The sequence below is a fragment of the Crocodylus porosus genome, unplaced genomic scaffold (assembly GCF_001723895.1).
Source record: "Crocodylus porosus isolate Cpor-Errol unplaced genomic scaffold, CroPor_comp1, whole genome shotgun sequence".
NCBI classification, from domain to species: Eukaryota; Metazoa; Chordata; order Crocodylia; family Crocodylidae; genus Crocodylus; species Crocodylus porosus.
Window position 1 is genome coordinate 1563901 of NW_017728951.1, and position 27291 is coordinate 1591191.

The 27291-nt window shown below is 40.0% G+C and overlaps 1 protein-coding gene across 1 annotated transcript; it reads right to left on the reverse strand.

Annotated features, from left to right (window-relative positions):
• Nucleotides 1-221: 221 nt before the first annotated feature.
• DPYSL4 (dihydropyrimidinase like 4) lies at nt 222-27291 on the reverse strand. The gene is made up of 13 exons (XM_019556229.1): nt 27188-27291; nt 24132-24316; nt 21651-21815; nt 20417-20478; nt 20235-20315; nt 16254-16322; nt 16014-16134; nt 14444-14600; nt 11628-11769; nt 10154-10324; nt 8449-8628; nt 2591-2762; nt 222-1458 (listed from the first exon to the last, which is right to left on the reverse strand). The coding sequence occupies exons 2-13, from the start codon at nt 24247-24249 to the stop codon at nt 1367-1369; spliced, it is 1530 nt and encodes a 509-aa protein (XP_019411774.1). The 5' UTR covers nt 24250-24316; nt 27188-27291; the 3' UTR covers nt 222-1366.

Here is a 27291-nt window from a genome sequence, read left to right on the forward strand (position 1 = left end):
AGCTACTACTCAGTAGGTTGTTGCAGTAGTGTCTTGTGTAAATGTACCTGTGTATAGGAGCTGAGCTAAATCCCATGCAAGTCCATAGGAACCTTTCGACTGGCAAAGACAGTTGAATTTGCCCCAAGATGCACTGGTCAGTTTTATAAATTGCCATACATTAGAACCCATAAAAGATGATCACACAAAAAAAATTAAAATGAATTAAGTGATTTTATAACTTTGATGATTTTGAACAAACTTTATTGAGAGGGATTAACATGAACCAAATAGTGAGTCATTTTGTTATAGGTACATGCATAGTCTTATGGCGTGATTCAGCATTTTAGATCACATTTACTGTACACAGCTTATAAAAGAGTCCATCATAAGCAACTGGCCATTAAATCTGCCTGCTTCTGGTTTATAAGACTGACACTTGGTACTTGGAAAACTGTATAAATAAACTTTAAAAAACAAGACTAACAAAAAGGCTAAAACACACTGGAACTCCCACTGTCATCTCTGGGTTCCAGAAATACAACTACTAAAAAACTCAGAAAACTTGATGCATTAATATATGTCTCTACCCATTCTAGAATGACACTAAAACAACTAACTTCATGAACATTTAGACCACACTTTGTTGTCTTATATTCTTATACTCATGCTGTCATATATGTATAGAGTGGCAGTTCCTAACACATGCCCAAGGCGTGTGCAATGAGATATAAATTTGTGTTTATTGATCATTGTAATCATCAGTTATATAATTAACAGTATTAAAAACCATATAGAGTTGAAAGTCTTTATCAGTTAAAATTCTTTAGAAAAGAAAAGGCAGTATTTATTGTTAGAAACAAAGAAACACTTCAAGACAAAATGTCATCAGCTTTGTCCTGGTGGTAAGACATCTAGCAGCACCATAAATAATTTAAAATGTACTTCTAATTGTTGATAGGCATGTGTTAAAGATGTGATGGATAACTATTTGAGTAAGAAATATGTTTATAATACCTGACAAGAGTTCTCTACCTTGTGTATTTCTAGGCTATTTTCCACTTGGAGAAAATGGGAGTGAGGAAACTTGTACACACTTAATTTTATCCTGAGCTTGAAAGCAAACTAATTTCATATGTCCTTGGTGTACACTTCACCCAGGTCCCTTGCCCTGGCAGCGTAGAATGACCATCTAACTACGTCTTAAGATCACAGCTCATAGAACAAGGTATTCTGGGTGAGTATAAACAAGGCACAGTCCTTTAAAGACATATTACCTGGAAATCAGAGATTGATGTTAAAGAATGCAGTTCCCCAAACCATCTGCTCCAGTAGAAACTATGATTTATTTGAAAAGTCATCCAGTACATCAACTAATTTAGAATGCTTAAGAGAGAGATGTGATATTGGAACGTCCACCAGGGGGCGCGATAATTTTTTGAGCAGTACGTCTTGCAATGTGATCATCTGCTTGTGACCCTAGAAGACAAGGAACAAAAATTGAAGTGAAAGTCACACTGATTTAAAATAGATTAATTATGAACTGCCTGTGTTCATAGCATGATATATGATACATGGGCCATACAGGTGTAGACCATCCTGAATGCAAAAAAAAAATTAAAAATTAAGCCTTCGTACCCTTCCCCTTCCTAATGAAAAAGAACAGCTGATATAGTTGTTTTAAGTCTTCATCTTGGGAAACATCTTGCAATCTTTTATGGAAGTGTATATATACTGTGCATTTGCACAGATTTAACCATCTCCAAGCCACTGTCTGAAGCACATTTGTTGAGCTTGAAATGGTTGTAGCCATTTCCTTGGCTACAAACCTAGCTTTGATTTTTCTTTATAGTAATATGTTAATATTGGTCTGTCTTTCTAACCTTACAACTATCTTTATTAAAACAAGCTAATGCACAAGAATACCTGAACACTGGCTTCCAATCGTAGTAGAGAATATGACCTCTGCGCTTACTAATTCTTTTTTCTAATAACTATGATGTCTTCTCTTTTTCCCCATCCTTTTTCATCTTCCTTTGTACTTTGTCCATTTAGTATTACTTGACTTAATTTTCCAGGCTATATTTGCTGTCTGGGTTTATTCCTACATATACAACTGGCGGTGGACACAACTCAGGTTGAAATCCTAGCTCCACTGAAGTTCATGGGATCAACGTGTTTTACTGTATTTTAACAGTTAGTTTTTCAGCATCTGGAAGGATTTCATATGATTTTTTGTATGTAAGAAGCTAAGGCAGTGAAAACCAAATTGTGCTTATCAAGAAAAACTGACAGAAGTAGCAAGGTGCTCATTATATAAAGTCAGTCATAAATGGAATTTATCTTTTACATTAGCATATATTATACTAGTGGAATTTATCCCTGAATTTTTATTTACTGGCTGACATAATATATGCTTTGACTACCATGCAGTAAACCCCAATATCTCTTTAGAGAACCATTTGTTTCAAAAGCACTCTCTCTGGGCGCAAGCTGCCTCCTTGGACTGCATCGTGACCCAGAACAGACAACCACTGCTTTCTCACTGCATCCATGCCTGTTGTACACATCTCTCCCTGCAAAAGTCCCTATACTTGCTCAGTGAACTTACCAGACAAGCTGAATCCTGACTGGTGCAGATTACGAACAGGAGGAGCTGGTATTTTGCCTGAGCAGGGAGCTATCCTTGAAGCAGGAGTGGGGGCCACAGCTTTAGCAGTGACTATGACATCATGAACTGGCCCATCATAAAGCCCCCTGGGGACACCGTGAATTTCAGCAAGCTGTAATGTAATGAGGTAAACAGAAGATCAACCCCTGAACTGGTTTCAAACAAAACAATGAAAAACTTGAAGCTGAAATCGGTTCCCTGACTAATTTTTGTTCTTTTCGTTACATGCACCCTAATTAATTACAGCAAGACTGTACATGAGCACTGGGTTATCTGCAGTGAATTGCAGAAGATGGAGCATTGCTTACAAACACTTACATTTGCTTTGTCTGGTAAATTATTTTACAAGAAGTTACATGGATTTGCAACCAGATCTGTGCCCCCCACCACACACACACACAAAAGCTAGCAAATCTGCTGCCAGACCTATCAATCTTGTCAGTGTCCCATTGAAAGGTCCCTTTCCTTCACTTCATGTTAAACTGTGACAGTATGGTGCATTGGCTTCCAAAATAATACACAAGAAGTAAATAGTGAATGTCTGCTGACAATATGACATTGTCAATAAGACATGACAATAAGACATCCTCATTGTCAATTGTCAATAATAGTCAATATTCTTTTTAAATTTTTTATTAGACAAATTAGAAATTAGAAAAAATTGTCAATTGTCAATAAGACATGACAATAAGACATTCTCAGCCTGACAAAGGGTTTTTAAATCTGAAAGCTTGCTAAAAAAATGTTTCCAACTATTTAAGTTGGTCTAATAAAAGATATCAGATTCACCTAAATAACCCTGTCTGCTGACAATAACCCTTTCACAAATGGGGCTATTCTCATTTAACCTCAGGCCTATCTGCATTGCTTTGGCCTGAGCTGTATAAAATTGGTTTAAGGGTAAATGAGGATCAGGTGTATCTTTAGAAATCTGCTATTGATTGGTACTTGCATGTCTGTTGGGAAGACCTCAATTCATGTTGAACTTCCTGCCCTACACACAGAGCAAGACATGGCCTATTCCCAGAAGACTGTGCTATCTAACTGATTCTTCACATCAGTATTCCTCAGCTTTCAGCACCAAGATCAATATTTTCATCACCAGGGGCTAAGACAGGCAAGTCTTCCTGAGAAAAAACATTACTTAGCTGCACATTCCCAAGAGAAAGGCAAGGACTAAACAGTGACTTAAGAGTCAGAAATCATTTCCTACTCCCTCTGACTTTTATTAGACCAGTTGGTTGTAGCCATGTTGGTCTAAGGACATAGGCAGACAAGGTTCTTTGGGTGAATCTGATATCTTTTATTAGACCAGTTGGTTGAATAAAATGCAAAAAAACCCAGTTGGTCTAATAAAGGATATCAGATTCACCCAAAGAACCTTGTCTATGTCCTTAGACCAACATGGCTACAACCTACACCCCTGTTACTTCCTCCTTTACATTGGTTCTGCTGAGCTGGCCAGTGCTTTCTGAGGACACAGCTAAAGCTTCCTATTGCCCTGCCTACCCACCCCAAACTATTTGTGTTAGAGAGAATGGGAGAGTTCACTCTTCCTGCCATATTATTACCCACAAACCATGTATCTTAATAAGGAGGTATGAGGGCCTGCCTTGTCCAAAGCAGTGGAAGCCAGCTCACAAAGGAGAAGTATTCCTTAGTATTTTTATATTCAATAGAATTAAAGAGAATGACTATTTGTTGAAAAAACTGATTCGCAAAGGAGTCACTATGTTATTACAAAGAAGGCAAAATGATATCAGTTGTCCACATTGGGTGTGCCCACATGAGTGGGAACCTAAGTTTCCCCAGGGACAAACAGTGGCACAATATGTGCTGCTGCTGCTTGTCTCCAGGTAACGCCCATGCACGCATGCTCTGGCATGTGGCACGTTGCCCCAGGTGGGGTAGGGGAGGCTAGGGCCTGCACCTTACCTGGGGCACTGGGGGCCTCCCAGGGATTGCAATCATGGTGATTTTGCAGCAGGGAACCTGGTCGGCAGCCGGAGTGTGGCTCTGGCTGGCCAGGCTCTGGTTTTGGGCAGTGCACACTGCTGCCACATCCGCTGCCCTGCTTTTTTAGCTGTGGGGTTTTTTTGACACCAGGATCTCCGTGTGTCAAAAATCACCCCCACGCTGCAAATTAACATCGCAGGGAATGCGTGCACGTGCGGCACATGCTGTGTGTTGTGCTGCAGATGTGTCTGCAACACCGCAAACCATACATTGCTGCTCGTCTGGACACACCCATTATGGTTTATTGTGATCTGGTTTTGGTAGGTCAGAAGCTCTGATGTAACACATCAACAGAACCTGACTTGGCATGATGATAACATCCTACTGCATCAGGTGCTCCTTTAAACCATCCCTCATTTGCATTGTTAAAAAAAGAGCAAAGCCAGTATAGAGAAATAGTTACGTTACAAATATTCCATCTTATTAATAGCAGCTGGTGGCCTTTTTTCATTGCAAACTACACAGTGAGCCAGTCGTTTTATAACTACAAAAAGTCAGAATCAAAGGCTTGGAAGGTAGAAGAAGTTTAGGTTTGATAGGAAAGAAACCAGTATAGCTACAACTGCTAATGAACAACTGTTTCCATTTTGAAATAGCATTTCTGTTTTCCTGCTAACCTCTCATGCCACTTGATATTAACTTCTTCACGCATGCTAAAGGACTCTGTAAAGAAGATATCCAAAGCAATATTCTTCAACATCATTCCGGATCCTATTTTCCATCCAAGGTTCCTGCTAGACAAGAGACCAAGAGTGGAATGCAGACAACCAGACTAACTGCCCGAAGTATCGAATGGGACTGCCCAAATGCATTAACTTCACAAGCAAGCAATCAGTGAGGGTCAGATCTGACACCCAATTATTATTTAGCTAGAAGTCTAGAAACCTCCAGCTCCATATATGTAAAAGTTTATATTTAGCAAAGCTTCTTCCTTCAATAATGAAAAATGACACAATGTTTCTACTTCAAAAAAGATGATAGATGCAGTTTGATTGGGAGCAAACAGCCTGAGGCACTTGGTCCTAACAAATGGGATGAACCAGACTTAACACTGTTTTTTTCTGCATTCTAGGAAGAGTGCATTTTTTCCTTACACTTTGCAGATAGAATAATATATCTGAGCAGTCATTAGTGTCATGGATCACGGATACCAGATTAGTTCTGAATTAATCAGAAGTGGTGGTTTTAAAAGCTGAGACTAACTCTCACACTTACTTACTAGCCCCCAGTTGCTGTGGATTTATTGCAGAAATGGCTCCACCGACAAACAAGAAGTTGTTGTAAGTCACGAATGATATTGTCATTATTGCTGATATATGTTGATATATTTGCAGACAAGGGAGTGGTTAGTAGGTCTTATTTGCTATTCATTAAACAATAAAAGCATCCACAAAACATATGGAAGAATAAAGAAATGTTCACCTGTTAAGGTCTGATGTACAGCTATTGGAAAATACTATTGCAAAACCAGTTTTAGTGGTCTTAAACCAATGAATCATTCTACCTATTTTTGAGCACCAATAACTAGATATAAATAGAAACAAATTGTAGCAGTAATGTATAGCAGCTCTCAGAACTACATTCAATATAAAAATATAACAGCAACATTTGTAATAAAGATCTGATGGGATATGATGGTACTCCACAGCCAGAGGATGTTTTCTCTCAGCACCAGTCCCCCAACCCTTCCTCTTCTCTTCCCTCCCCTCCCCTCTCCCACCCCCTCCTCCACACTCCCCCCCTCCTTTCCTATCTTTTGTATTCAAATCACTATCTCCATTTTATGTACTGCTCTGTGCATGCCCATTCACAGGATCTAATGAAGTGAATTCCAGCTCATTAAAGCTTACACTAAACATATCTTTAATTTAGTCTAAGGTGCAAATCTATCCTGGCTTCTGCTTAACTTCAGACTAACAGAGCTAGCTAGCTACATCTCATATCCTTGCCAGACTAGGCCAACATGTGGAGAACAGCAGAAGAAGAGGGAATAGATTTGCTGTACTTAAGCTAACTGCCATAATATAAAAAGCTCCTGTGCTAACTAGAAAAGATATCAGAACCATGGCAACAATGAAACTACACGTGATGAAAACCAACAATGAAATTCATACTGAGATATTTATTAGCCTAGATTTGCATGGGTGGATCTGGAGCAGTGAAATACCCTTTGACACTAAACTCATCCATGGGAACTACATAAATTTTGATCCTCTAATCAATGATATCAATTTTCCTCCAGAGACAGCCCCCATATTATTAATAGAAATAATTACGAGGTTCTTCAATGAAAATGATATAGTTTTCCTACAAAAATGAACAAAACCCCTTTTCCCAGTTGTTCCAAGCTATTAGGTAACAGGAGAAAAATATCTTAAACATCTCTGAAATCAAGCAGGGGTAATGGCTGTCAAGTTTTTTCCTGATCTTTCGGTCAGAAGCTGCAATCAATTTCAGGGCATGTATGTGTGCGTGTTTGCATCTATGGGTATAATTGTTGAGTTTTTATAAGTATGGGGACATATCTGTGAAGTGAGCAGCAATGACAGAAAAAAACAGATTTAGGAGAGGATCTAGGACCTGCTTATTCAGCCAGAATGTGAGGCGATGCATTCAGAGTAATAAGGCCAGGCCACTAACTCGCATTTGGCTCCTAGGAATCCCTGCAATGAACAGCTTTAGTGCTGCTCTATCTGACCCTTGCATAATTCTCCTGTAGAAGGAAATCACTGAATGGCATAGAGTTTCCAAATCAGCTGCTGTTCTCCAGTTCCTTCCAATCCCCTGCCAAGGGCTACAACTCAGGGATAGGAAGCATCCATCCACACCGGTAATCTAGGGCATACACAAGCAATTTAAAAAACAGGTTAAATTCTGAGAAGTGCTGAGAACGTTAAGGTCAACTGCAAACCCTGCTGGCACTGACCTTTTCTACCATTCATTTTAGACTAAACATCCCTGGATGAGCATGTGTTTGCTATAATTATGAAGTATATAATGCTTGCCCAGAACATGGCCTAATGACTGGTATGTACAGAGGCAAAAGGCAATTGCTGGGAAAGGCTGAAAAGAATTGTGGGATTAGGCCTTAAATTTACTACACTGTGAGCTATATTCTAGGTCTGGCTTCCTACAGTAGCTGTTTGAATTGAAAAGGTATCGAGACTCATTCAGCCCAGAATATCTGTAAGAAAAAAGATCTACAGTTATATAAGGTGAATGCTATCATCTCACCGTGGTAACAGTTCAGATATTTCAAAGGAAGTATACTGTTTAAACTCTATATTATGAAAATGTTTTACTTTTTAAATGTAATGTAGAAGGGCCATGTAATTAAATCCATTACACATCTCATGTCTTTTTATAGCACAGTGGTTTACCCTTGAGTCTCCTTGAAGATGAGCCAATCATTCAGAGAGATGCAGCACACCTTATCAACCAGTATTAAATATCTATGCACGTATTCATTAAACTATAATATGCTTTTCTTTTACCTTAGATGCATGTGAATTAGTAATTAGTGTCATGCAAATAATATGGCTTTTGGACAGTGATATTATTGATTAATGTGTCTAGCAATGCACCAGGTCTGTTGTTTGGTAGTTCTACCTCTTTTCAAAGCCTCCAAGTAGTAGATCATCTTGATTTTTTGCTTGGTTCCTCCTTTTCTACTGCACCAGGAAGTCAGGGGACTCTAACATGATAGTATTTGCAATTTAAGAATGGAAATAAAGTGGATCAGAGACACAGGACTGTTTTGATACAAAGAAAATTCTCCTTACCCTGTTTCTTGCCTTTATTCTTTTATAAACAAAATCAGGGAAAGTCTTTCTAGGAATGAAGCGACCGGACCCTTGAGTGACAAAGAGATTTGCATCTTCCAACACGATTTTTCCTTGACTTACAACCACAGTAGGAGCACCATGGCACTCTGTTCCTTCAAAGATATTATACTCCACATTCTGGCAAAACCAAATCAGGACACTCAATTAGTTTAGGGTTTATTCCAAAAAACCCCCAAGAGCCCAGATGCTCCCCAATTATATATACACATGGATTTTTGTGTTGTGTTTATTATGTACAATCAATCATTTCTTACTCAACTTTTAAGAATCAATCATTTCTTACTTAACTTTTAAGGTTGAGATTGAAATAATATAACCCTCTATTAATTTGCTGATCTTAAAACAAACTGGAAGGAAGAAACTAGGTTTAGAAAACATTTAACAACACCCCAAAGTGCACCCTATATTTCTCAAGTAAATCTGACCCATTTTAGGGATGAATAAGTATCCCAAATATTGAGTAGTCCCCTGCTTAAATAAGCTTCTGGGTTTATAGTAACTATTGAAATGTTTTCTAGGAAAGTGCAAACCCTTTAACCAAAATGCTAAAGAAAAAACAATTAAAGTTTGGGGAAAATCTGAATATTCTTTAAAACTTCCAACTTTAATTTTCATTAAAAATACCAAATTTTTCACATTTCAAAAATACTATTTGAAATATACCAAAAGATTTACTGAAAATCAAAGTGAAAATCTTTCAGCATTTTTACTCAGTTTCAAATGAAATCAGAACATTTCAACCATAGTGCACATTTGATGCAAAAATATTCATTTTCGCAGGAAAAGACAATCTCTTCTCAGAAGTCTTACATCCATTTAACAAAAGCCCATCTATCTACCAAAAGTGATAAAATGATCTAATGTCAACTAGCTCAACACTTTAAACTTAACAATGCTACCTCTGAGCTTAACAGTAACTTTTCTAATCTTGTTCTAATGATCTGGGTTTCTAAGTTTTTGTGCATAAATTCATTCTGGAATACCTAAGACCTATGACACCCTAGAGAAGGCATAATTTGAGTGACTCTGAGAAAGGGATGATAAGCTTGACTGTAGCCAGTGCAAGAAGGGGGACTTGTATGTTACTGTAAAAGTAGAAGTATTTCATTTGTAGAGGTAGAGGTGAGATGGGTTTCCCAAGTTGCTGATACTCACTTCTAAATTTTGAACTAAAGTTTCATTTGGTAAAATGAGAATTTACCTTAGTTAAGATTAGGTCAAAATATTCTAAGGAACTCATGATTTATTCCAGTATGAATGCCCTTTGCATGTAGCATAGCTACAAGGTCTTATTATTTCGTCCTAATTTTTCCATTTGAAATATTACAGCGCTTGCATTTTTCCAACCCATAGTGAGTACATCACTCTGCCTAATAATTTGCACAATAGAACCAAATCCCACCTTAGAACTAGAGCTTTATTACACCTCAATTAACATGCTAGCACATTAAAACTCCATATGCCCTGCAGGAAGGAAAGGATGAATTTATTTAGGAGTTTAACCAGAACTCAAGGTTATTCAATATTTTACCCAAATGATTCCTTAAGTTTGGTAAATGGTTTAATTTGATTAAGGTTTCACAAACTTGTGCTGGCAGCAAAATTAACAAAAAAGAGAAATTAAAACAGCAAGAGTTTTTACCAGATTGTGGGTTTTCGCTGAAATAATTTTTGTAGCTTTGGGATTCCATATAACTAGGTCAGCATCAGAGCCTACAGCAATTCGTCCCTTCCTGGGATAAAAATTAAAGATTTTAGCTGCATTTGTACTGGTCACAGCTACAAAATCATTCTCATCCATCTTCCCTGAAACCTGGAAATCAAAACAAAAGGGGAATTTGAGAAGGGCAAGTAGTGACTTAGCATTTTCTAGATAAACTTACTGGTACTCATCTTTATCCCTTAACAGACGGAGAAGATCACAGCAGCTGCACACACATAAAACTTCCTGCTGTACTAGTTATTAAAAAATATTAGAACATCTTACAGCTGAAAATAAACTGCTGTTCCCAATTAACAGCCATTGTGAAAGTGGCGTTGTGGGGAACAAGGTACGTACACACTGGATGCTTCTGGGGTAGCAAAAAAAACCCATGCCAGGCCACCCACTCCTGCATGGGCCATTTCCAGAACTGAGGCAGTGAAGAGACAGCCAAAAGCTAGTGACAGCCATGGCACTCACAGCAACAGATACTGCATCTTACATCACTGAATAATAAGCCTCCTTGGAGAAGAGGAGACTATGAAGACGTCTATCACTACTCTGATGTCTCTTTATCATTTATTTGGCAACGCTCTCATCTCTAGGACTCACTTCCTTCACCAATGCTGGATTCACATTCAGAATTTTTTTAACTTAATACTAAATTAAATCCATCTTCAGGTAACTCCATGCCTGAAGTAGCAAAATGGAACATTTACGGAGCTGGATCTTTTTGTGTGCTACTGATCTTCAAATTCACACTGCTAGGAGGATACAAGAAAAGGGACTCAAAAAGCACAACCGCACACCTCAAATGAAAGGTGAAGTATAAGACCCCACAGTGAGATGCAGGGTTCGAGGTTTATGTGAAAAACAGTATTTTTAGTAAGGTAAACATAATCAGTAATAGGGTAAACAATTAGCAAATTTTAAAATAATAACTGCCTCAACAAACTATACAAGATTTATTGCGTGCTTGATCCCATCAAAGTCATACCTAATTTCAAAGGTACTGAAATGTTTCAGCAATTATAAATGAAGACAATTCTGCAAGGCTTGCTTGGTATCATTGCAAGGTCTGAAAGGAGACATCATTTCTCGCATTTAAAAGAATCTCCTGGATAGATTTTCTTTTCTGATTACAGCTCCAATTGAGATGGGATGCTCTTCAAATAAGTTGTTCTATCAGGACAGCTGCACTCAGATGTCACAGTTTCTCTCATTGACAAGGTTATGTTAAGTAACAGTCCTGATAATATCCCTGTAAAGTGTGACTAACAATGTAAGACAACATACTTTTCTCACTTCAGCTAAAGGGAACTGTTATTATCTAACCCCAGTGAGCTGACCAAGAACAAGCTGCGCACACTTTCACAGATGAATCAGCCAATGTTTCAGGTATTTTGTTACCTACCACACACTTTTCCCAAATTATTGACATTCTTTCTTCAATGCCATTTGTTCCTTCTGGAATAAGGATAAAATTATCCTTCCCTACTGCCTTTTGTGCAGTGGTAAATGTGCAGTGAGCACTGCCCGCAACCTGTAGATCCCCGCTGCATTAAAACAAACCAAAATGCAATTAATGGAAAAAATCACTGGCTCAGAACTGGCATAATAATTCTGATTATTTATCTATGCAGTTGCTAACTCTTCAAATATAACACACTCCTGTATAAGAAGGCAACATGCAATATAAACATTTCACAGGTCCTGTGCCCGGCCCAATGCATAGGAGTACATTTTATCCATAAGGTAAAATTTCAAAGGTATCTACGTGATATACACTTCTAAATCCAGCTGAAAGTCATTGGGAGATAAAGAGAAAGTTTGTAAAGGTGCATAAGCACTTAACTCCCACTGATTCAATGGAAACTACATGCCTAAATACCTTTAAAAGTATTGCTCTCGACTCTTAGGTGCTTTTGAAAATTTCACTTTGAATGCTTAAGTCAGTCTTACAGCCTTCAAGACTTCATTTTGGCCTTGAGATCCCTTCAGGAAGGACACTGACGGACCCTTTGTTGGAAAGAGGCTTGGACTCCCCCACAGTATGACAGGGGCTGCTGCCCCTAATAAGGGCCCTGCCCCCTCCCTCTGCAGCAGTGGGGAGGGGACACGGCCAGTCAGGGCCCCTGGGGGGGTGGGAGGGGGTTATTCCTCCTCGCTCCAGGCCTGTGGCAGAGGGGACAGCTGGAGACCTATTCCAGGCAGGGAGCAAGTGCCCTGGCCATGGTGGGCAGACCCAGTTGCCAGTGGGTTACAGGGGAAACTAACTCTCCTCCCTGCCCCCTTCTGCCTCAAGGACCCTGGTGCCCCCCTGTTGCAGCAGTGAGGGGGGAGTGCCAGGCAGACCTGGCTCAGGTCCCTGCCAGTGGCACAGGGAGGGGGGAATTTAACCCCACTCTGGCCAGACCTCCGCCCCTGCCTGTCCCTGCTTGGGCTGGGGAGCAGAGGGGTGAGGCCAGCCTGGCTGGGCTGAAGCAGAGACCCCACCTAGCCCAAGAGCATGCTGGGATGCTGGGGGTGTCTGGTTTATCTTAAACCAGCAAAACATTTGGGACAGACAATGCATAAACCGGTTTGAGCCAAATCAGTTAAATCTGATACTATATTCAACCAGGTTCATTTCAAACTGGTTTCAGCCACTTTCAAACTGGTTTATGTGCACTGAATGTCTGCTCTGTTACAGGTTTGAATCAGTTTCTGATCATTTAAACTGGTTTATGTGTAATGTCTGTCCCTGGCCCATAGGTATTCTTGGACTTGATTTAGCCCAGGATAAAACCAGTTTCCATGTACCAGAACCTGTTACAGCTCAAAGAACCAGAGCTATGATGAAGGAATGGGATGGGTTTTTTATGAAGCCCAGGAAGACTTGTAATGTTAAATGTTAATGCTGCATTTATATTGAATTATAATCAGCTTGTATTTTCTGTTTGTGCGGGGCTACAGTTCTGCTTGCCATGAGTGAGCCTGATTTTGGTTCTGTGCTCAATGGTGGCTTAACTTTTCACAGGGTTGGGAGCAGGTAGGTGGAGAAGCAGGCAGTCTGTGCTCTCCCCTGTGACTGAACTCAGTGACTGTTAACCCTGCTCTCCTTGCCCCCTGAAGTGGGCAGTGGGTGAGGCAGACCAGGGAATTGTGGGATATCAAGGGTCTAAGTGACCACCCCAGTGCGATGGTGCACTTTACAAATGTTATAGATAGCATTACAAGTGCTACAAAATGTAGCACTACAGCAAGCTACTGCTTCATCCTGGAACATTTCTGTACCACCTGTCCCCTCAACTTCTATATCACTACAGGGGCATATATAGTGCTACAATGTAACATATGACCGTAGCTGAGATCTCAAAATCTGCTGTATGTGAAATTCTAGCTCCAGTGAAACCAGTGGCCAAGCTTTCACTAATATAAATAACACCAGGATTTCACCCTGGATGGTAGGGAGAAGACATGATCATAAGATAACTAGCTATTTTTATGCATTTACTTTTTTCCTAAATTTGAAAACTGTAAAAGCATCAGTGTTTGCTTTGCTTTGTGTGTGCAGTGTCTCACACAATCTTACACTGCCATATCATGAAATGACTGTGTGAAACACTGCACTGCGCTTTGTTGCCTAAGATAGCATACTGACACAACTCTGTGACATCTGACCCTCAAGGCTTATAACATTGCACAGATTTGATATTTCATAGAACTGCCAATCAGGCAACAGATTCACAGATGTTTCATAGATTTTTCTAAAATCCTCAGTAATAAAACCCTTCTTCTTAAATTGCCAGTAAATCTTTTCTTCCAATTTTAATATCATATTAGTACAGGGAACACTGTAGCTAGAGAGAGAGTTCTAACCCATTCTCATCCCTCCTTGGTTATATCACATCTGGTGCTTTGGAATCCTTCACAATATAATGTGATAAACATATATTAAAAGACACGGCTTGGCTCCAACAGTTTACTGTCCAAACACACAAGATAGATAAAGTCCAGAAGGGGAAAGAGGGGACAAGCAAAGAGAAGTGAATGACATGTCCAGTGTCATACAGCAAATCAGTGGCCAAACTGCAGTTAAAACCAGGTCTGACTCTAAAACCAGTATTCTACCCTGTAGGTCATGGTCCTCACATTACCCAACAATTTCAGTGTACTCAGTTCTATTGACTCTTTCAATTTTAGTGAGAATGTAAACACTGCACGATCCTTCAGTCCTTTCCAACTTACCAGGATAACAGTGAAGAGAGATACTCAGGTGTAGTAGGGTCAGGACTGATTGGAGGAGACATGACAAAGGCTGCAGCTTTGGCCCAGTTCTTACTCCAGTAGTGTGACCCATCAGTGCCAAGGCTGGCTGTAATGGGCTCTCCATACACAACTGTGCCTAGAGAATAACAACACTAGAGAATAGTCTGATAACCTGAGTGTGCTCCCAGTGAAGAGCTCTCTTTTCTCACAGTACAAAGCCTGAGATTAGCAATAAAGGATGGTTTGATCCAGTTTCTATTACTTTACTGAAATTCAGCCAACTCGTCTGCTTGTATGGGTAAACTGCCAATCAGACAAGAGTCTAGGCCATTTCCTAAAGCTCTTGCAAAGTTTTTGCTTTGTAAATAAAATCTTGTCTAGTACTGATTTTCCCCTGAGAATGACTAAACAAGCATTCCAGAAGCTAGCTCCATTCTTGTAACATGCTAGGGAAAATTGGAAATCCTTTCAACTGGGACCAAAAAGTATACAAAAACTTAGGAAAAATGTTCCAAGTGCAATTCCACTGAAATCAGAGGATCGAATCACTGAAGATGGATTTGGTCCTCTATGCTCATGACTGAATGTTTCTGATTGTCTTTTATGTGCCATGGTAAGCAGCTCCTTGCCATATTTAATAACTGCTCTGTCACCTTTGATTCATTTAATAAAAGAAGTGATTCAAGCTGGGAGTTTTGGATGATTTAAAAGCTCTTGTGTCTTTAAGGCTACTCTGTGATCATGCATAAAAGCTCAGAGAAGCTATTGAGTAGCATACTGTGACTCTAAACAGTCTATAATTTCTGCACTGGAGATCAGTTGGATATAATGGTCTCTCTCCTTTATTAATTACCCAAGTCTATGCACTGTGAATTTGTTCCCCAGCTGGTGTAGATTAACATAGTTCCACCAGTTGTAATAGAAACCCCCTGATTTACCCTTGCTCAGGATATGACGCAATGGAAGATGCTACATAAAATGCTAAAAGTGCAGCAAACTAACTCTACTGTGCATTACTGCATCACGCCAAAAGCCATGCTAATACACTAATGCACAGTAGAATTAGTTTACTGCACTATTAGTGTCACCACAGTTACTAAACTTAATGCACTGTTATTATGGCGCATTAATGCATGTGTAGATGTGCCCAGTAACTGCCTTCTAAGCACTGTGTCTCCTGTACCTTGTTTCCCTGGAGGAATAGTTCTCTGACTTGCTATAATGTCACCACCTGGAATTCTCATCTTTTTCCAGGCTCATTTGTTCAGAGCATGACGGAGTGATTTTTTTCAAAACATTTCTTTTTTCAACTGTGCTGGAAGAGTTTTGGGTAGCAAAGTCTATAAAAAAAAATTCTCAGCTCTGTTGAGGTCTTTTCAGTGCAATTAAACATCAGCACATTTTGAAAACAGAGCTAATATAAAGTGTTTGAGCTCTTCAGGTGTGTCAGACACTGACTAATAGTAAACCATTACCAATTGTCCATTACAGTGATACTCATGGCAACAAAAGGTTTCAGTTACTGTGCAAATATAAAGCAGCGTTTTACCTTTTCTTTTCGCTTGAGCAATGACATCCGCTGCACCTTTGCTCATTACTTTTGTGACATACAAGGGGCAGTTGGCTTGCTTTGCTATTGTGATTGCACGGTACACTGCCTCTGCTTCAACCTTGGGAAACAAGAACATAACCAGACACTGCCTTAAAACATCTCTTTTAGTTGAATGGACATGAACAGAGACTACTCTAAAGCTCTAAATAGGTCCATTTGAAGACCTAAAGACATTACCTCCTCCGGGTGGCTGAGAACATGCCCTTCTGGTCCTGTAATCCCAAGTTCCAACAGTCTCTTTTGCTCCTAGGTAAATGAAGATGAATGAGAGAAGCAGTAACATGAACAGCCTGTCTAAACTCATCTGGGATCTGAAATACTATATTCAGAAACACTTGTAATATTGTGAAGATTCCTGACTATTATCCCTGAGTATGTTTATGTCCATGACAACTGAAGCATTTTATTAAAAAGTATAGCATCTTCCTATGATTAATCTCATGCCACTACCTTGGCATAGAAGCACTCTAATAGTTTGACAACATAATGTTGTTTTCATTTGTTTAGAAACAATTAAGTACAAATGATGACCAAGGATCCATTTTTCCTGAACCATTAATTCATACATCTTAAGTGCAGTGTAGAGCAGGAAGCTGAATGCTGAGCAGCTCCATTACCCAGGTCATTGTTATCCTTTTAAAAATCTTGAGGGACTTGTGAAGTCCCACACATCTTAGCTGTGAAAACAGTTTATACAGGTCATATCAAACAAGCATAGAGAAAGTTTCTGTATATTCGCCCATTTATAGAGGGATGTTACAATTTTAATTAGCACTGATTTTCACATTCTTCTGCTTATGGTACCATTTTCCCCTGTGTGCTTATCTTGAGGTAGTAGGCACTTGCTGAGCCAAATGCTTACAATGTATGGAATCTAGTAAGAGGAAGAAGTGAGTTCCTTGCTCTTAGCACTACGCAAAGCACCGTTTTGGAGAGAGAGTTAAGAGCAAGTGATGTACAGTCCATTAGTAAGCTAAGAACCTCTCCCTCTTAATACCTACATGGAGCAATATAAAGGGGCAGGGGTGGCACAGGCACTAAGGTGCATGGTTGACAGCCCCAAGATCGCACATTCAAAGCCATAGCAGAAGCACTCACAGCAAGGCCTGTCGGATTCCAATGCAATCTCCAAATTCTGCTGAATATCTTGTCACAAGGACATGAAAAAGGAAAGGAAGTGATATAGAGTTATTTGTGCCAGGTCAGAAAGATGAAAACCATCCCTGCTGAAGCTCTGAATATTGAATAAATAATGCTGCCATGGACTGCATTTCATCCAGGTTCTTGCTGAGGGTTAAGCAACTTCTCTTATTAAGTTTCGAATAGTGTAACTCCTCACCAGGGAATATACCAAATCCACACATCCCCTGGGTGTGTTGGCTGCAATCCTTCTTCACTAGCACTGCCTGTGATTTGTATAGCCCTGGGTCCTAACTATCTCTGGGTGGGTACAGTCACTTTTTGCTGTTACCACCTCCTCAACTATCAGGGACTTCATATTATTTAGGGTGTAGGCCAAAAGACTCTGGCATACATATAGGGTTTGTCTACATGTTCACTAATGCACAGTAACTACTACTACTAGTTCAGTACTTGCTTAATGAAGTACTAGCTATATTTGCAGTAACTACAGTTACTGTACAGTAGTGCGGGTGCATGGGTTTTTTGTGATAGTTATTGCACAGTAGCCTAATAAAACAGCACAGTAGCATATTAACATGGTTTTTGACCAGCATACTACTGCGCTGTGTTATTAGGCTATTGCACAGTAAGCGTCTTGTGTAGACACACACAGAGCTGAATCCAAGTTCTCTTCATTTTTCTGAAGCACATGCCTAAATAAATAGGATAATGATTTCTATAGCACAGTCTCCTTTAGACTTCCCCCATATTTAGGTGTTTTCATGACATTCAACGCTTCTGTTTAGCTGGTAGTTGATCTCTGTGATGAATTGCATGGCCATGTTTACTAAACAGTCCTACAGACCAGATCCTGTAGCTCTTAAAAGATCTATTCCTATGTGATTTTCATTAGTGTACCCGCTGGGTGCGTCTGCATGTGCATTATGTTTAATACCTCTAATATGAGGTACTACATAAATGCACAGTAGCCAGCACTAATGTAGCAACAGTGTACAGTCTTTGTGTGATGCTAAATGCTCAGTAGACTCATTCTACTGCGCACTAGCCCAGTTTTTGCTGTGACATGCTAATGTGCAATAGAATGAGTCTACTACGCATTGTCTCATGTAGATGCACCCTCTGTGTTCCTTTTGCAGATTCTCTGAAGTTCATCCACAGGGCTCTAATGTTATCATGCTGGCAGCTTCAAGAAATACTTTTGAAGACAGAACTGCTTGGAATTACAGCCAATTAAAAGAGAATGTTTGTCAGATAAAATCCTAAAGGGGGAATCTGCTATTAAGCTCAGACTTGTTTGTTCTAACAAAGGCCTTTTGAAGTATTGAGAAAAAGTATTTTATCTGAAACTTTCCTTGCATTTAACATGGCCCTTCAGTTACCTGCAATAATTTAGAATGAATGACAAGTTTATTTTTATTCTGTGTTGTTTATTCCCAACATTTATTTTGCATTTTTTCCTGTTCTAAAAATAAAAAGCAGCTGGATGAAAATTAACAGACCCATGCAATGAAGTCTTCAGCAGGGCAAACAGAACTCTGGTGTGCATCAGCTGATGTGTCGCCAGCACATCCAGAGGGTGCTTCTCCCTCTCTGCTCAGCATTGGTGAGGCCGCAACTGGAGTATTGTGCGGCACTTCAAGAAGGATGCAGATAAGCTTGAGAGGGCGCAGAGAAGGGCCACCCACATGGTTGGGGGCGTGGAGGATAGGCCCTATGAGGAGAGACTCCGGGAATTAGACTTGTTCAGTCTGAGGAAGAGGAGGCTGCACGGTGGCTTGATAGCTACCTACAAGTATGTCAGCGGGGAGCATCAAGATCTGGGGGAGCAACCCTTCAGGCAGGCATCCCTTGGGAGGATGAGGACCAATGGTCACAAACTGAGGGAATATTTAGATTGGATATAAGGAAGAACTTCTTCTCCATAAGGGTAACTAGAGCCTGGAGCATGCTCTCAGCAGAGGTGGTACAGTCGCCATCCTTGGAGATATTCAAGAGGAGGCTGGACAAGCACCTCGTTGAGCTACTCTGAGCTCATTAACTCTCTGCCTATGGCAGGGGACCAGACCTGATGATCTTCCAGGTCCCTTCCAGTCCACTGATTCTATGATTCTTTGAATGCAAAACACTCCTTTCTTGCTATTTGCCCTTATATTTGCAAGTATGGACCCAGCTGAAATGCACATTATTGTAAAAGCCCAAAATCTGCTTAACTTTCAGGATGGGATCCTCAGAGTTCTAAACAAAACAGGAATAAACATCTCCGAAGACAAACCTTAGTGAAGCATGACACCCTAAAATGTCCATAGCAGGTGCATATATTTGTACATCTGTGATGATAATAGAGTACATGCAAACAGGATGCATCTGTTTTTAAATACAAAGTCCAGGTGCTCTTCCAAAGATTCTTCTTTCAGTGCATGGTGTCATACCAGGATTTGCTAGCAGACCATTTCTTTCTAAACTCAGGTTATCAGATTATCCTGGAGGTCAAATCCAGCCCAGAAGAATGAGGCAGGAAAGAAGGTGAGTGGAGCATACCATTTCTGTATTCCCCACAAGCCCCATTAAAGCAGTGTGCAAACCTAACATTGCAGGAAGTACTGGAAAAAGATACAAACTTCTATTCTGGCAGCTGAATTGCAGACCCAATGGAGCTTGCTCTTGTAGTGGTTTTCTAATGTGCATAGCTCATAAACCATCAAAATCAATGACAGTTTCAGCCAGCAATTTCAGTAGAATGACTTAAGTAATACCATGACTGGCAACATGCACTGGGCAGGCACATGCTGCTCCTATCACAAAAAACAGCCATGTGGTCCTAGGAATACATACCTTGTGGACTGATTTCTGCCATTTGCTATTGAACTAACTGAATGACTGTAATACTGGAAATGTATCTGGTTCTGCTCTGCTTTCCACTGCTCTTCAGGCAACTGTATCTTTTACAGGTAATATTTTGCTTTAAATAACTACATTACAAATACGCTTTAATATAAAGGAATATATGTACTACACCTCATCAATGATGTCTCCATTTTCAGCATGAACTTGGGCAATGGCACCCAACTCTCGAATAATACTAAATATTTCATACATCTGTCAAGAAAAAAAAAGAATATCCCAGTATCAGAGTGGTCAAATCTTACATTCTAAATATAGCTGATTATTTGTATTGCATGTCGATGATTCTGTGTTACCTGGGCATCAGTGCACTGGAGTTTGTCTTTGTAAGCCATGAAAACGAGAAAGGAGTTCACACCTTTAAAAAAAATTACACATGTATTTATTATTACAGCAGAGAGCAAAGATCTAGAGATGGGCTGAAGAAACAGTGTTCATTTCTGGAGAAGGTTTTTAGGTTAGTGTGTAAGATTGAAATGGACTCTGGCCTTGGATTTAGGTTTGGGGAGAAGAACCTGCAAATCTAATGTGTGTTCTTGTGAAGCTCAGGCTTCAAATGAGGATTATGAAACATAAGTTGTAGGCAAACCACTATCAGGAGAGATCAAATTCATAGATCTAGAATTCATCTTGTCCCCAGAAGGGATTTAAATTGTGCAGGCTGATGTTGGCTAATACCCAGTAGTTATACTTTAATCATGTTATTAACTACAATATACTGCAAAGGGAGATCTCTGCTATCAAAGAACTGTTATTTAGTTAGACAATACACATATAACATCTATGTGTACTGTATTCCAGAAGACTCTTTCTTCATTTCTACACAATGTGTAATGCAGTTCTTTTAGTAGTGTGTCATGACATACTTTGCTATTGTTTTTTTTTTGTAAGTGGATAGAAGTCAATGATTTTTAAATCATGCTCGTTCTAGGGAATACTTTACATTTTACTGATGTATGTGACAAAGTATGAAAAAATGGCCACTTTGAGCGCTGGACAGCTCTGCATTAACTCAGCCACTCAAAAATATAATAGGAGAGTCACTAAAAATTCCATGTTAAGCAACAAATTCTGTCCCTGGGTGTAAGACTGTCATTTCCACTGAAGTCAGTTCTGTGCAGGCATATCTGAAAGTAAGATGCAATCTAAATAAGGCAAAGCATCAGTGAAATGTATGTATTCTTGTGGCATATATGGTTTCCAAAGTACACTAGAGGGCATCTTTGGGTTCTTACACAGAGGGACTTCAGGTACAAGTTAACTAGTCCGCTAGATCTACTTGCCCAGTCCTGTAATACCTTACTTTGGCAAAAATACCTGAAAGTTAGTGGGAAGCCTCTCTATGTAAGAAGGTTAGAACTGGGCTCAATAATTTTGTCTTAAGCCACCAAAGTACTACATTACAGGGATGCATGTTTTCCGAAGTACTGCATTATAGGAATGCAAATTGCCCTAGAAGAATCTGTTCCTTTTTCTTGTTTTTGCTTTCGTACTTGCTTTTTGTTAGAACACTATTATTTTTGTCCTTACCTCTGTCTTTTACTAGGGCTTCCAGTTCTTCTTTGATGCTCTCATGCCAGCGAGTGATGTCAATATGCAGTGAATAATCACAGCAAGCTTTGCTATCAGCACATTCTTTCCATTGATCATATGCAGCAAGTAGATTCATTCCAGAGTCAGGGAACACATGATCAACTGAAGAAATATTACAGATATTCAGCAACCTTTACACTTTCTGAAGTTTGGTGCAAGATTATCCCTTACTAGGTTAACATTAGAACCTTATAGTTGTATCTACTTATTTAACTTGGTTTTCTATGGCAGGAAAGAGAAATTTTCATTCAAATTAATTTTAGAACTAGAATTACAAATATAAGATATATAATATCCCAAAATATAGTCATATACCATTAAAACTGAGGGTAACACCAACAGAAGATGATCATTCAGACTCAATTAGACACGGAGTAGCAGCCTCAGCATCTCATTTATTTATCATCCCATGCTTCAAAATGGTAGCAGTGGCTTTTTAACTAAGCTCTCAGGAGCTGCTCTAACTAAAGTGCCCCTCCCTCCTCCTGGAGACAGGTATTTGATATCATATGTACAATGGACCAGTTCTGCTCTTGAAAGTTTGTGCACAGCTGCTTTGACCTAATCAGTGGGCAATCAAGCACCATCCATGCCACTGGTACTGTATTTTACTGTTCAGCTCTGCCTATACTTCTCCGTATTGACCTGGAAAACCTACATTGTTGAGATTATGCCTTCAGTTAGAAAAGCACTGTCAGGAATTGATTGGTAAATACGTATGGTCTATTTGCAATGAGATTTTGGTGGGGACTGAGAAAAAACAAAAACAAAATTGTTTTCGTAGACTTCATAGACTTAATAGACATTAGGGCTGGAAGGGACCTCGGAAGATCATCGCGTCTAGCCCCACACCCAAAGGGCAGGAAGGCAACTGGGGTCACAGGATCCCAGCAAGATAAGCATCCAATTTGCTCTTGAAGGTGTTCATTGTAGGTGCTTGAACCACCTCCGATGGCAGGCTGTTGCAGACCTTGGGGGCTTGGACAGTAAAGGCATTCTTCCTTATGTCCAGCCTGAAATGGTCTTGCAGTAGTTTATAACCATTCGACTTCGTCATCCCCTGGGGCACTCTTGTGAACAAACGTTCCCCCAGATACTCAAGCTTCTCCACATCCTTTTTGAATTGTGAAGCCCAAAACTGGACGCAGTACTCCAGCTGAGGCCTCACCAAGGCCGAGTACAAGGGGAGAATGACATCCCAGGTTTTGCTTGAGAAGCATCTATGGCTGCAAGCCAACATTTTGCTCACTTTACTAGCTGCAGCATCTCATTGCAGGCTCATGTTCATCTTGTTGTCAATGATGACCCCCAACCCCTTTCTTCTGTAGTGCTAGCCAACGTAGCACTGCAAAGTCTATAAGGATGCTGCAGGTTTTTTCTCCCAAGGTGGAGAACCTTGCATTTTTTCAGCGTTAAACACCATCAGGTTCTCGTCCGCCCATTTGCTGAGCCTGTCCAGATCAGCCTGGATCACCCTCCTGTCTTCTGGTGTGGATGCTTTGCCCCAAAGTTTGGTGTCATCGGCGAACTTGGCCAGTCCACTTCTGACTCCAATGTCCACATCATTAATGAAGATGTTGAACAATATGGGTCCAAGGACAGAGCCTTGGGGGACCCCACTGGTCACAGGCAACCATGATGATTGACTGCCATCAATTACCACCAGCCAGCGGATCATGGTGGACCCAAGGCCACAATTGGCCAGTTTTGCCAAGAGGTGATCATGGGATACCAGATCGAAGGCTTTTTTGAAGTCGAGATATGTGACATCAATCTCTTCTCCCTTGTCCATGTGATAGGTCACCTGGTCATAGAAGGAAATGAGACTGGTCAAGCAAGACCTACCTGCAACAAACCCATGCTGGCTATCCCTCAGGATGTTGGCGTCAGCCAGTCCATTAAGGATGGCTTGTTTAATAAACTTTTCTAAGACCTTCCCTGGGATAGAAGTCAGGCTGATGGGCCTATAGTTAGCCAGATCCACTCTCCTCCCTTTCTTGAAGATTGGCACCGCAATTTTTCAATTTTAACCTAAACAAAATGTTGACTCAAGACCTTGGAGTTGAAAATCTCACCAAAATATTTGACTAAGCAAATCACATTTTTTTCCACCCCATATAAAACAAGCTGTAAAAATATACATTTTTTTTACTGTAAAAGGCCCAGGAATAGAGGTACAGTACTTGCTATTGCTCATTACTGTAAAGGTGCTTCATAATTAAGTGGAAGTTTTATATTTAAAAAAGCAGGCAGTATTAAATAGGGCATAATACATACTTCATTAATTAAGCACACTTGTAACTAACATGGTTAAACTACAGTCTTTTCTGTCCTATATTAATAATCTCTAACATAGCAAAAGACCAAATCTATTGCTTTAAGACAGCAATAAAAATTCATTTCAGTGATGTTACATACTTATCATGGTTGTTCCCCCTGCTAGGGCTGCTTTTGTGCCTTGATAGAAGTCATCAGCAGAGGTCATTCCCATTACAGGCATTTGTAGTCTTGTGTGGACATCTATTCCACCTGGCATAACTATCTGGCCATAGGCATCAACAGTTCTTACACCACCAGGAACTATTAGATTTTCACCAATTTGCCTGAAAACAGAATGAAGATGCTTTATTAATTGCAAACAACTTTTAAACAAAAGCATTAGTTTCTTTTGTTAAAACATGTATACAAGGGAAAGGAAGTGGTTTCTCCATTATACTCAGTATTGACGAGGCCTTGTCTGGAGTACTGTGCCCAACTTTGGGCACACCACACTTTACAAAAGATACAGACAAACAGAAAAGAGTTCAGAGGAGAGCAACAAAATAATGAGAACTCTAGAAAACACGACATGCAAGGAGTGGTTGCAAGAATTTGATTTAGGCTAAAGCTAAGAAGACGAGCGGGAGATTTAACAACAGTCTTCACATACAAAAATGCTTGTTATAAAGACGATGGCAATCTGTTGTTCTTTGTGTCCACAGGGGACAGGACATGAAGCAAGGAGTTAACATTGCAACTGGGGACATTCATACTGCTTTAAGAAAAAAAGTTTCTGATTAGGAGAGTGGGTAAGCACCATGTGGAACCTGTTATTCAGAGTAGGCAAACATTTGTCTGGGATTGTTTAAATCAAGGGTGCTCAACCTTTTTGATCCATAGGCTGGATGACATGGCCAGGAATTAAGCCATGGTTTAGACTGATGATCCTATGATAGGATGGGGGTTGGACTAGATAATTTCTCAGGATCCCTTCCAGCTTTGTTTTCTTCTTATTCTACAGTTCTGTGACTCCATGTGTGTGTAAGTGAATTTCCATCAGCTTCCCCAGACTGCTGCCCTTGTATATTAGAGATCTTTTTCTTGGAAAGTGGAGAAAAGTTGAAACTCTTTAGACCTCTGAGTATCTGACATTTCTCCCTGCCTCCACTCATACTTCTCATAAGGTCACATAGCTCATAAACCATCCTTTTTTCAAAGGCAGACTGGCCATTCAAACTCTATAGCTATGCTTCTTGACCACTGTGACAGACAAGTTTCTTGGGTAGACGTAGCTTGGTAGCTTGTGTAGCTTGGGTAGACGTAATATCTTTTTACTAGACCAACTAAGTAGTTGGAAAAATTCTTCTTTGCAAGCTTTCTGGCACAAACACCCTTCTTCAGTCATAAGGAGAGTCTGAAGAAGGGTGTTTGTGCCTGAAAGCTTGCAAAGATTTTTTCCAATTATTTAATTGGTCTAATAAAAGATATCACATTTACCCAAGGAACCTTGTCTGCCTATGTCCTTAGACTGCCATGGCTACAACAACAGCCCTTGACTACTGTGATATAGATTATAGCTGTGTTAAGTCTAGAAGCAAAGGCATCCAAAACCCTTGAGGAAGAGGCAATATTTTTATTAAACCAATTAGATACAAATTTTTCTTTTTTAATTTGCAAGCTTTTGGGCAAGCAAGCAAATGCTCTTCTTGAGGCAAAGGAGAAGTCAAAGACTGTAAAATTTCTCCCAAGTAGAAATGAAACTGTATATTAAACAGGAGAGCAGCAGGATGTTATGGGATCATTGTGAAGCACTCTCTTAACTCCATTGAGGAAACATTGCCTTGAAAACTTTCTCAACCCAGTTTCACCCCCGGGAGTAAGAATAATCAGATTTTTGTCTCTTGGATGGTACTGAAAAGCATCATGAGGCCCACACCAGTATAACACATCCGATGTGACCTATATCCCTCGTCAGTCAGTGTTATAATCCTGGACCACTCACTAAGGGACAGACATTAGACATAAAAGGGTTTAAGTGATCAGAAACTGGTTTAAACCTGTAACAGAATATAAGTTAAGTGCATATAAACCGCTTTGAAAATGGCTGAAACTTGTTTGAAATAAACCTTGTTGAATGTAGTATCAGACTTAACTGATTTGGGTCAAACTGGTTTATGAAATGTCTGTCCTAGACCCTTTCCTGGTTTAAGTTAAATCAGACACCAGCATCCCAGCATGCTCTCTGAGCTGGGCAGGGCTCTCTGCTCCACAGCAGGACTGGCTCCTCCCCTCTGCTCCCTGGCTGTAGCTTCGGCACAGACTGCAGGCATCCCCCCTCCCCTTCCACTCTGCCTATAGACATTTCTCAGCATTAGCTAGCAGACCACATGCTGGATGGCTATGGTCTGTGCTGTGGCAAACAGGACAAAGGGAGAATCAACAGGGAGCTGGTAATGTCCCTCTGTTGTTTTCTTAAGGAGGTGATAAACACTGAGTTAGGGGTGATGGTAAACACTGTGTTACCAATTCCCTATTGGGGTGGTCAGAAGAGGGAGGAATCCCTCCCTAATCAAGGTGTCTTGCTGGGGCCTGGTCACACCCCCATCTTCTCAGCACTGTGAAAGGGAAGGGAGGGCTGCTCTACCGCCCCTTGGCTTCTCGCTTGAGCCACTGCAGGCATATGCCTGCATTTCTGGGATGTCTGTTCAGTTATAAAGTGGTTTAGCTTAGCCAGGTTAGACTAACTTGCAAAGATTGAATCAATTCAGGCTCAGACTTTTTGAATGTCTGTTCCTAGTCTAACAGTTTACCAGTTATGGCAAATTATGTGGGGACTTTTTGTTCTGAACACATATCCACCAGGAATTAAGACCATTTTACTTCTGACCTTCTGGTATTCAAGAAGTTCATAAAAGCAAGTAAAAGCTATACATTCAACCTAACAACCTCCTATACAGCTCAGTGTTACTACAATAATTTGTATTATTCTCTGCTATAGGGTTTCTTTCCACTTGCAAATAAACACTAATGCATATTTCTTTGGACTTTTTCTTCCTATATCGTATAACTACTGATTTCCTCCCCCCCCCCCAAGTATGTTTGAATATCTTTATGGGAAATTCAAATATTTCAGGAAAACATACTTCTTAGGAAATTACACCAACAACATGTTTGTTATGTAAATTACAATACCAAATATATTTTGAGCCACTTACTTTATCAAACCGTCTTCCACATAAATTTCTGCATAAAATGATTGATCATCGTTGACGATCTTTCCTCCTTTGATTAGAAGTCGGTCACTCTAATGGAAAAATGT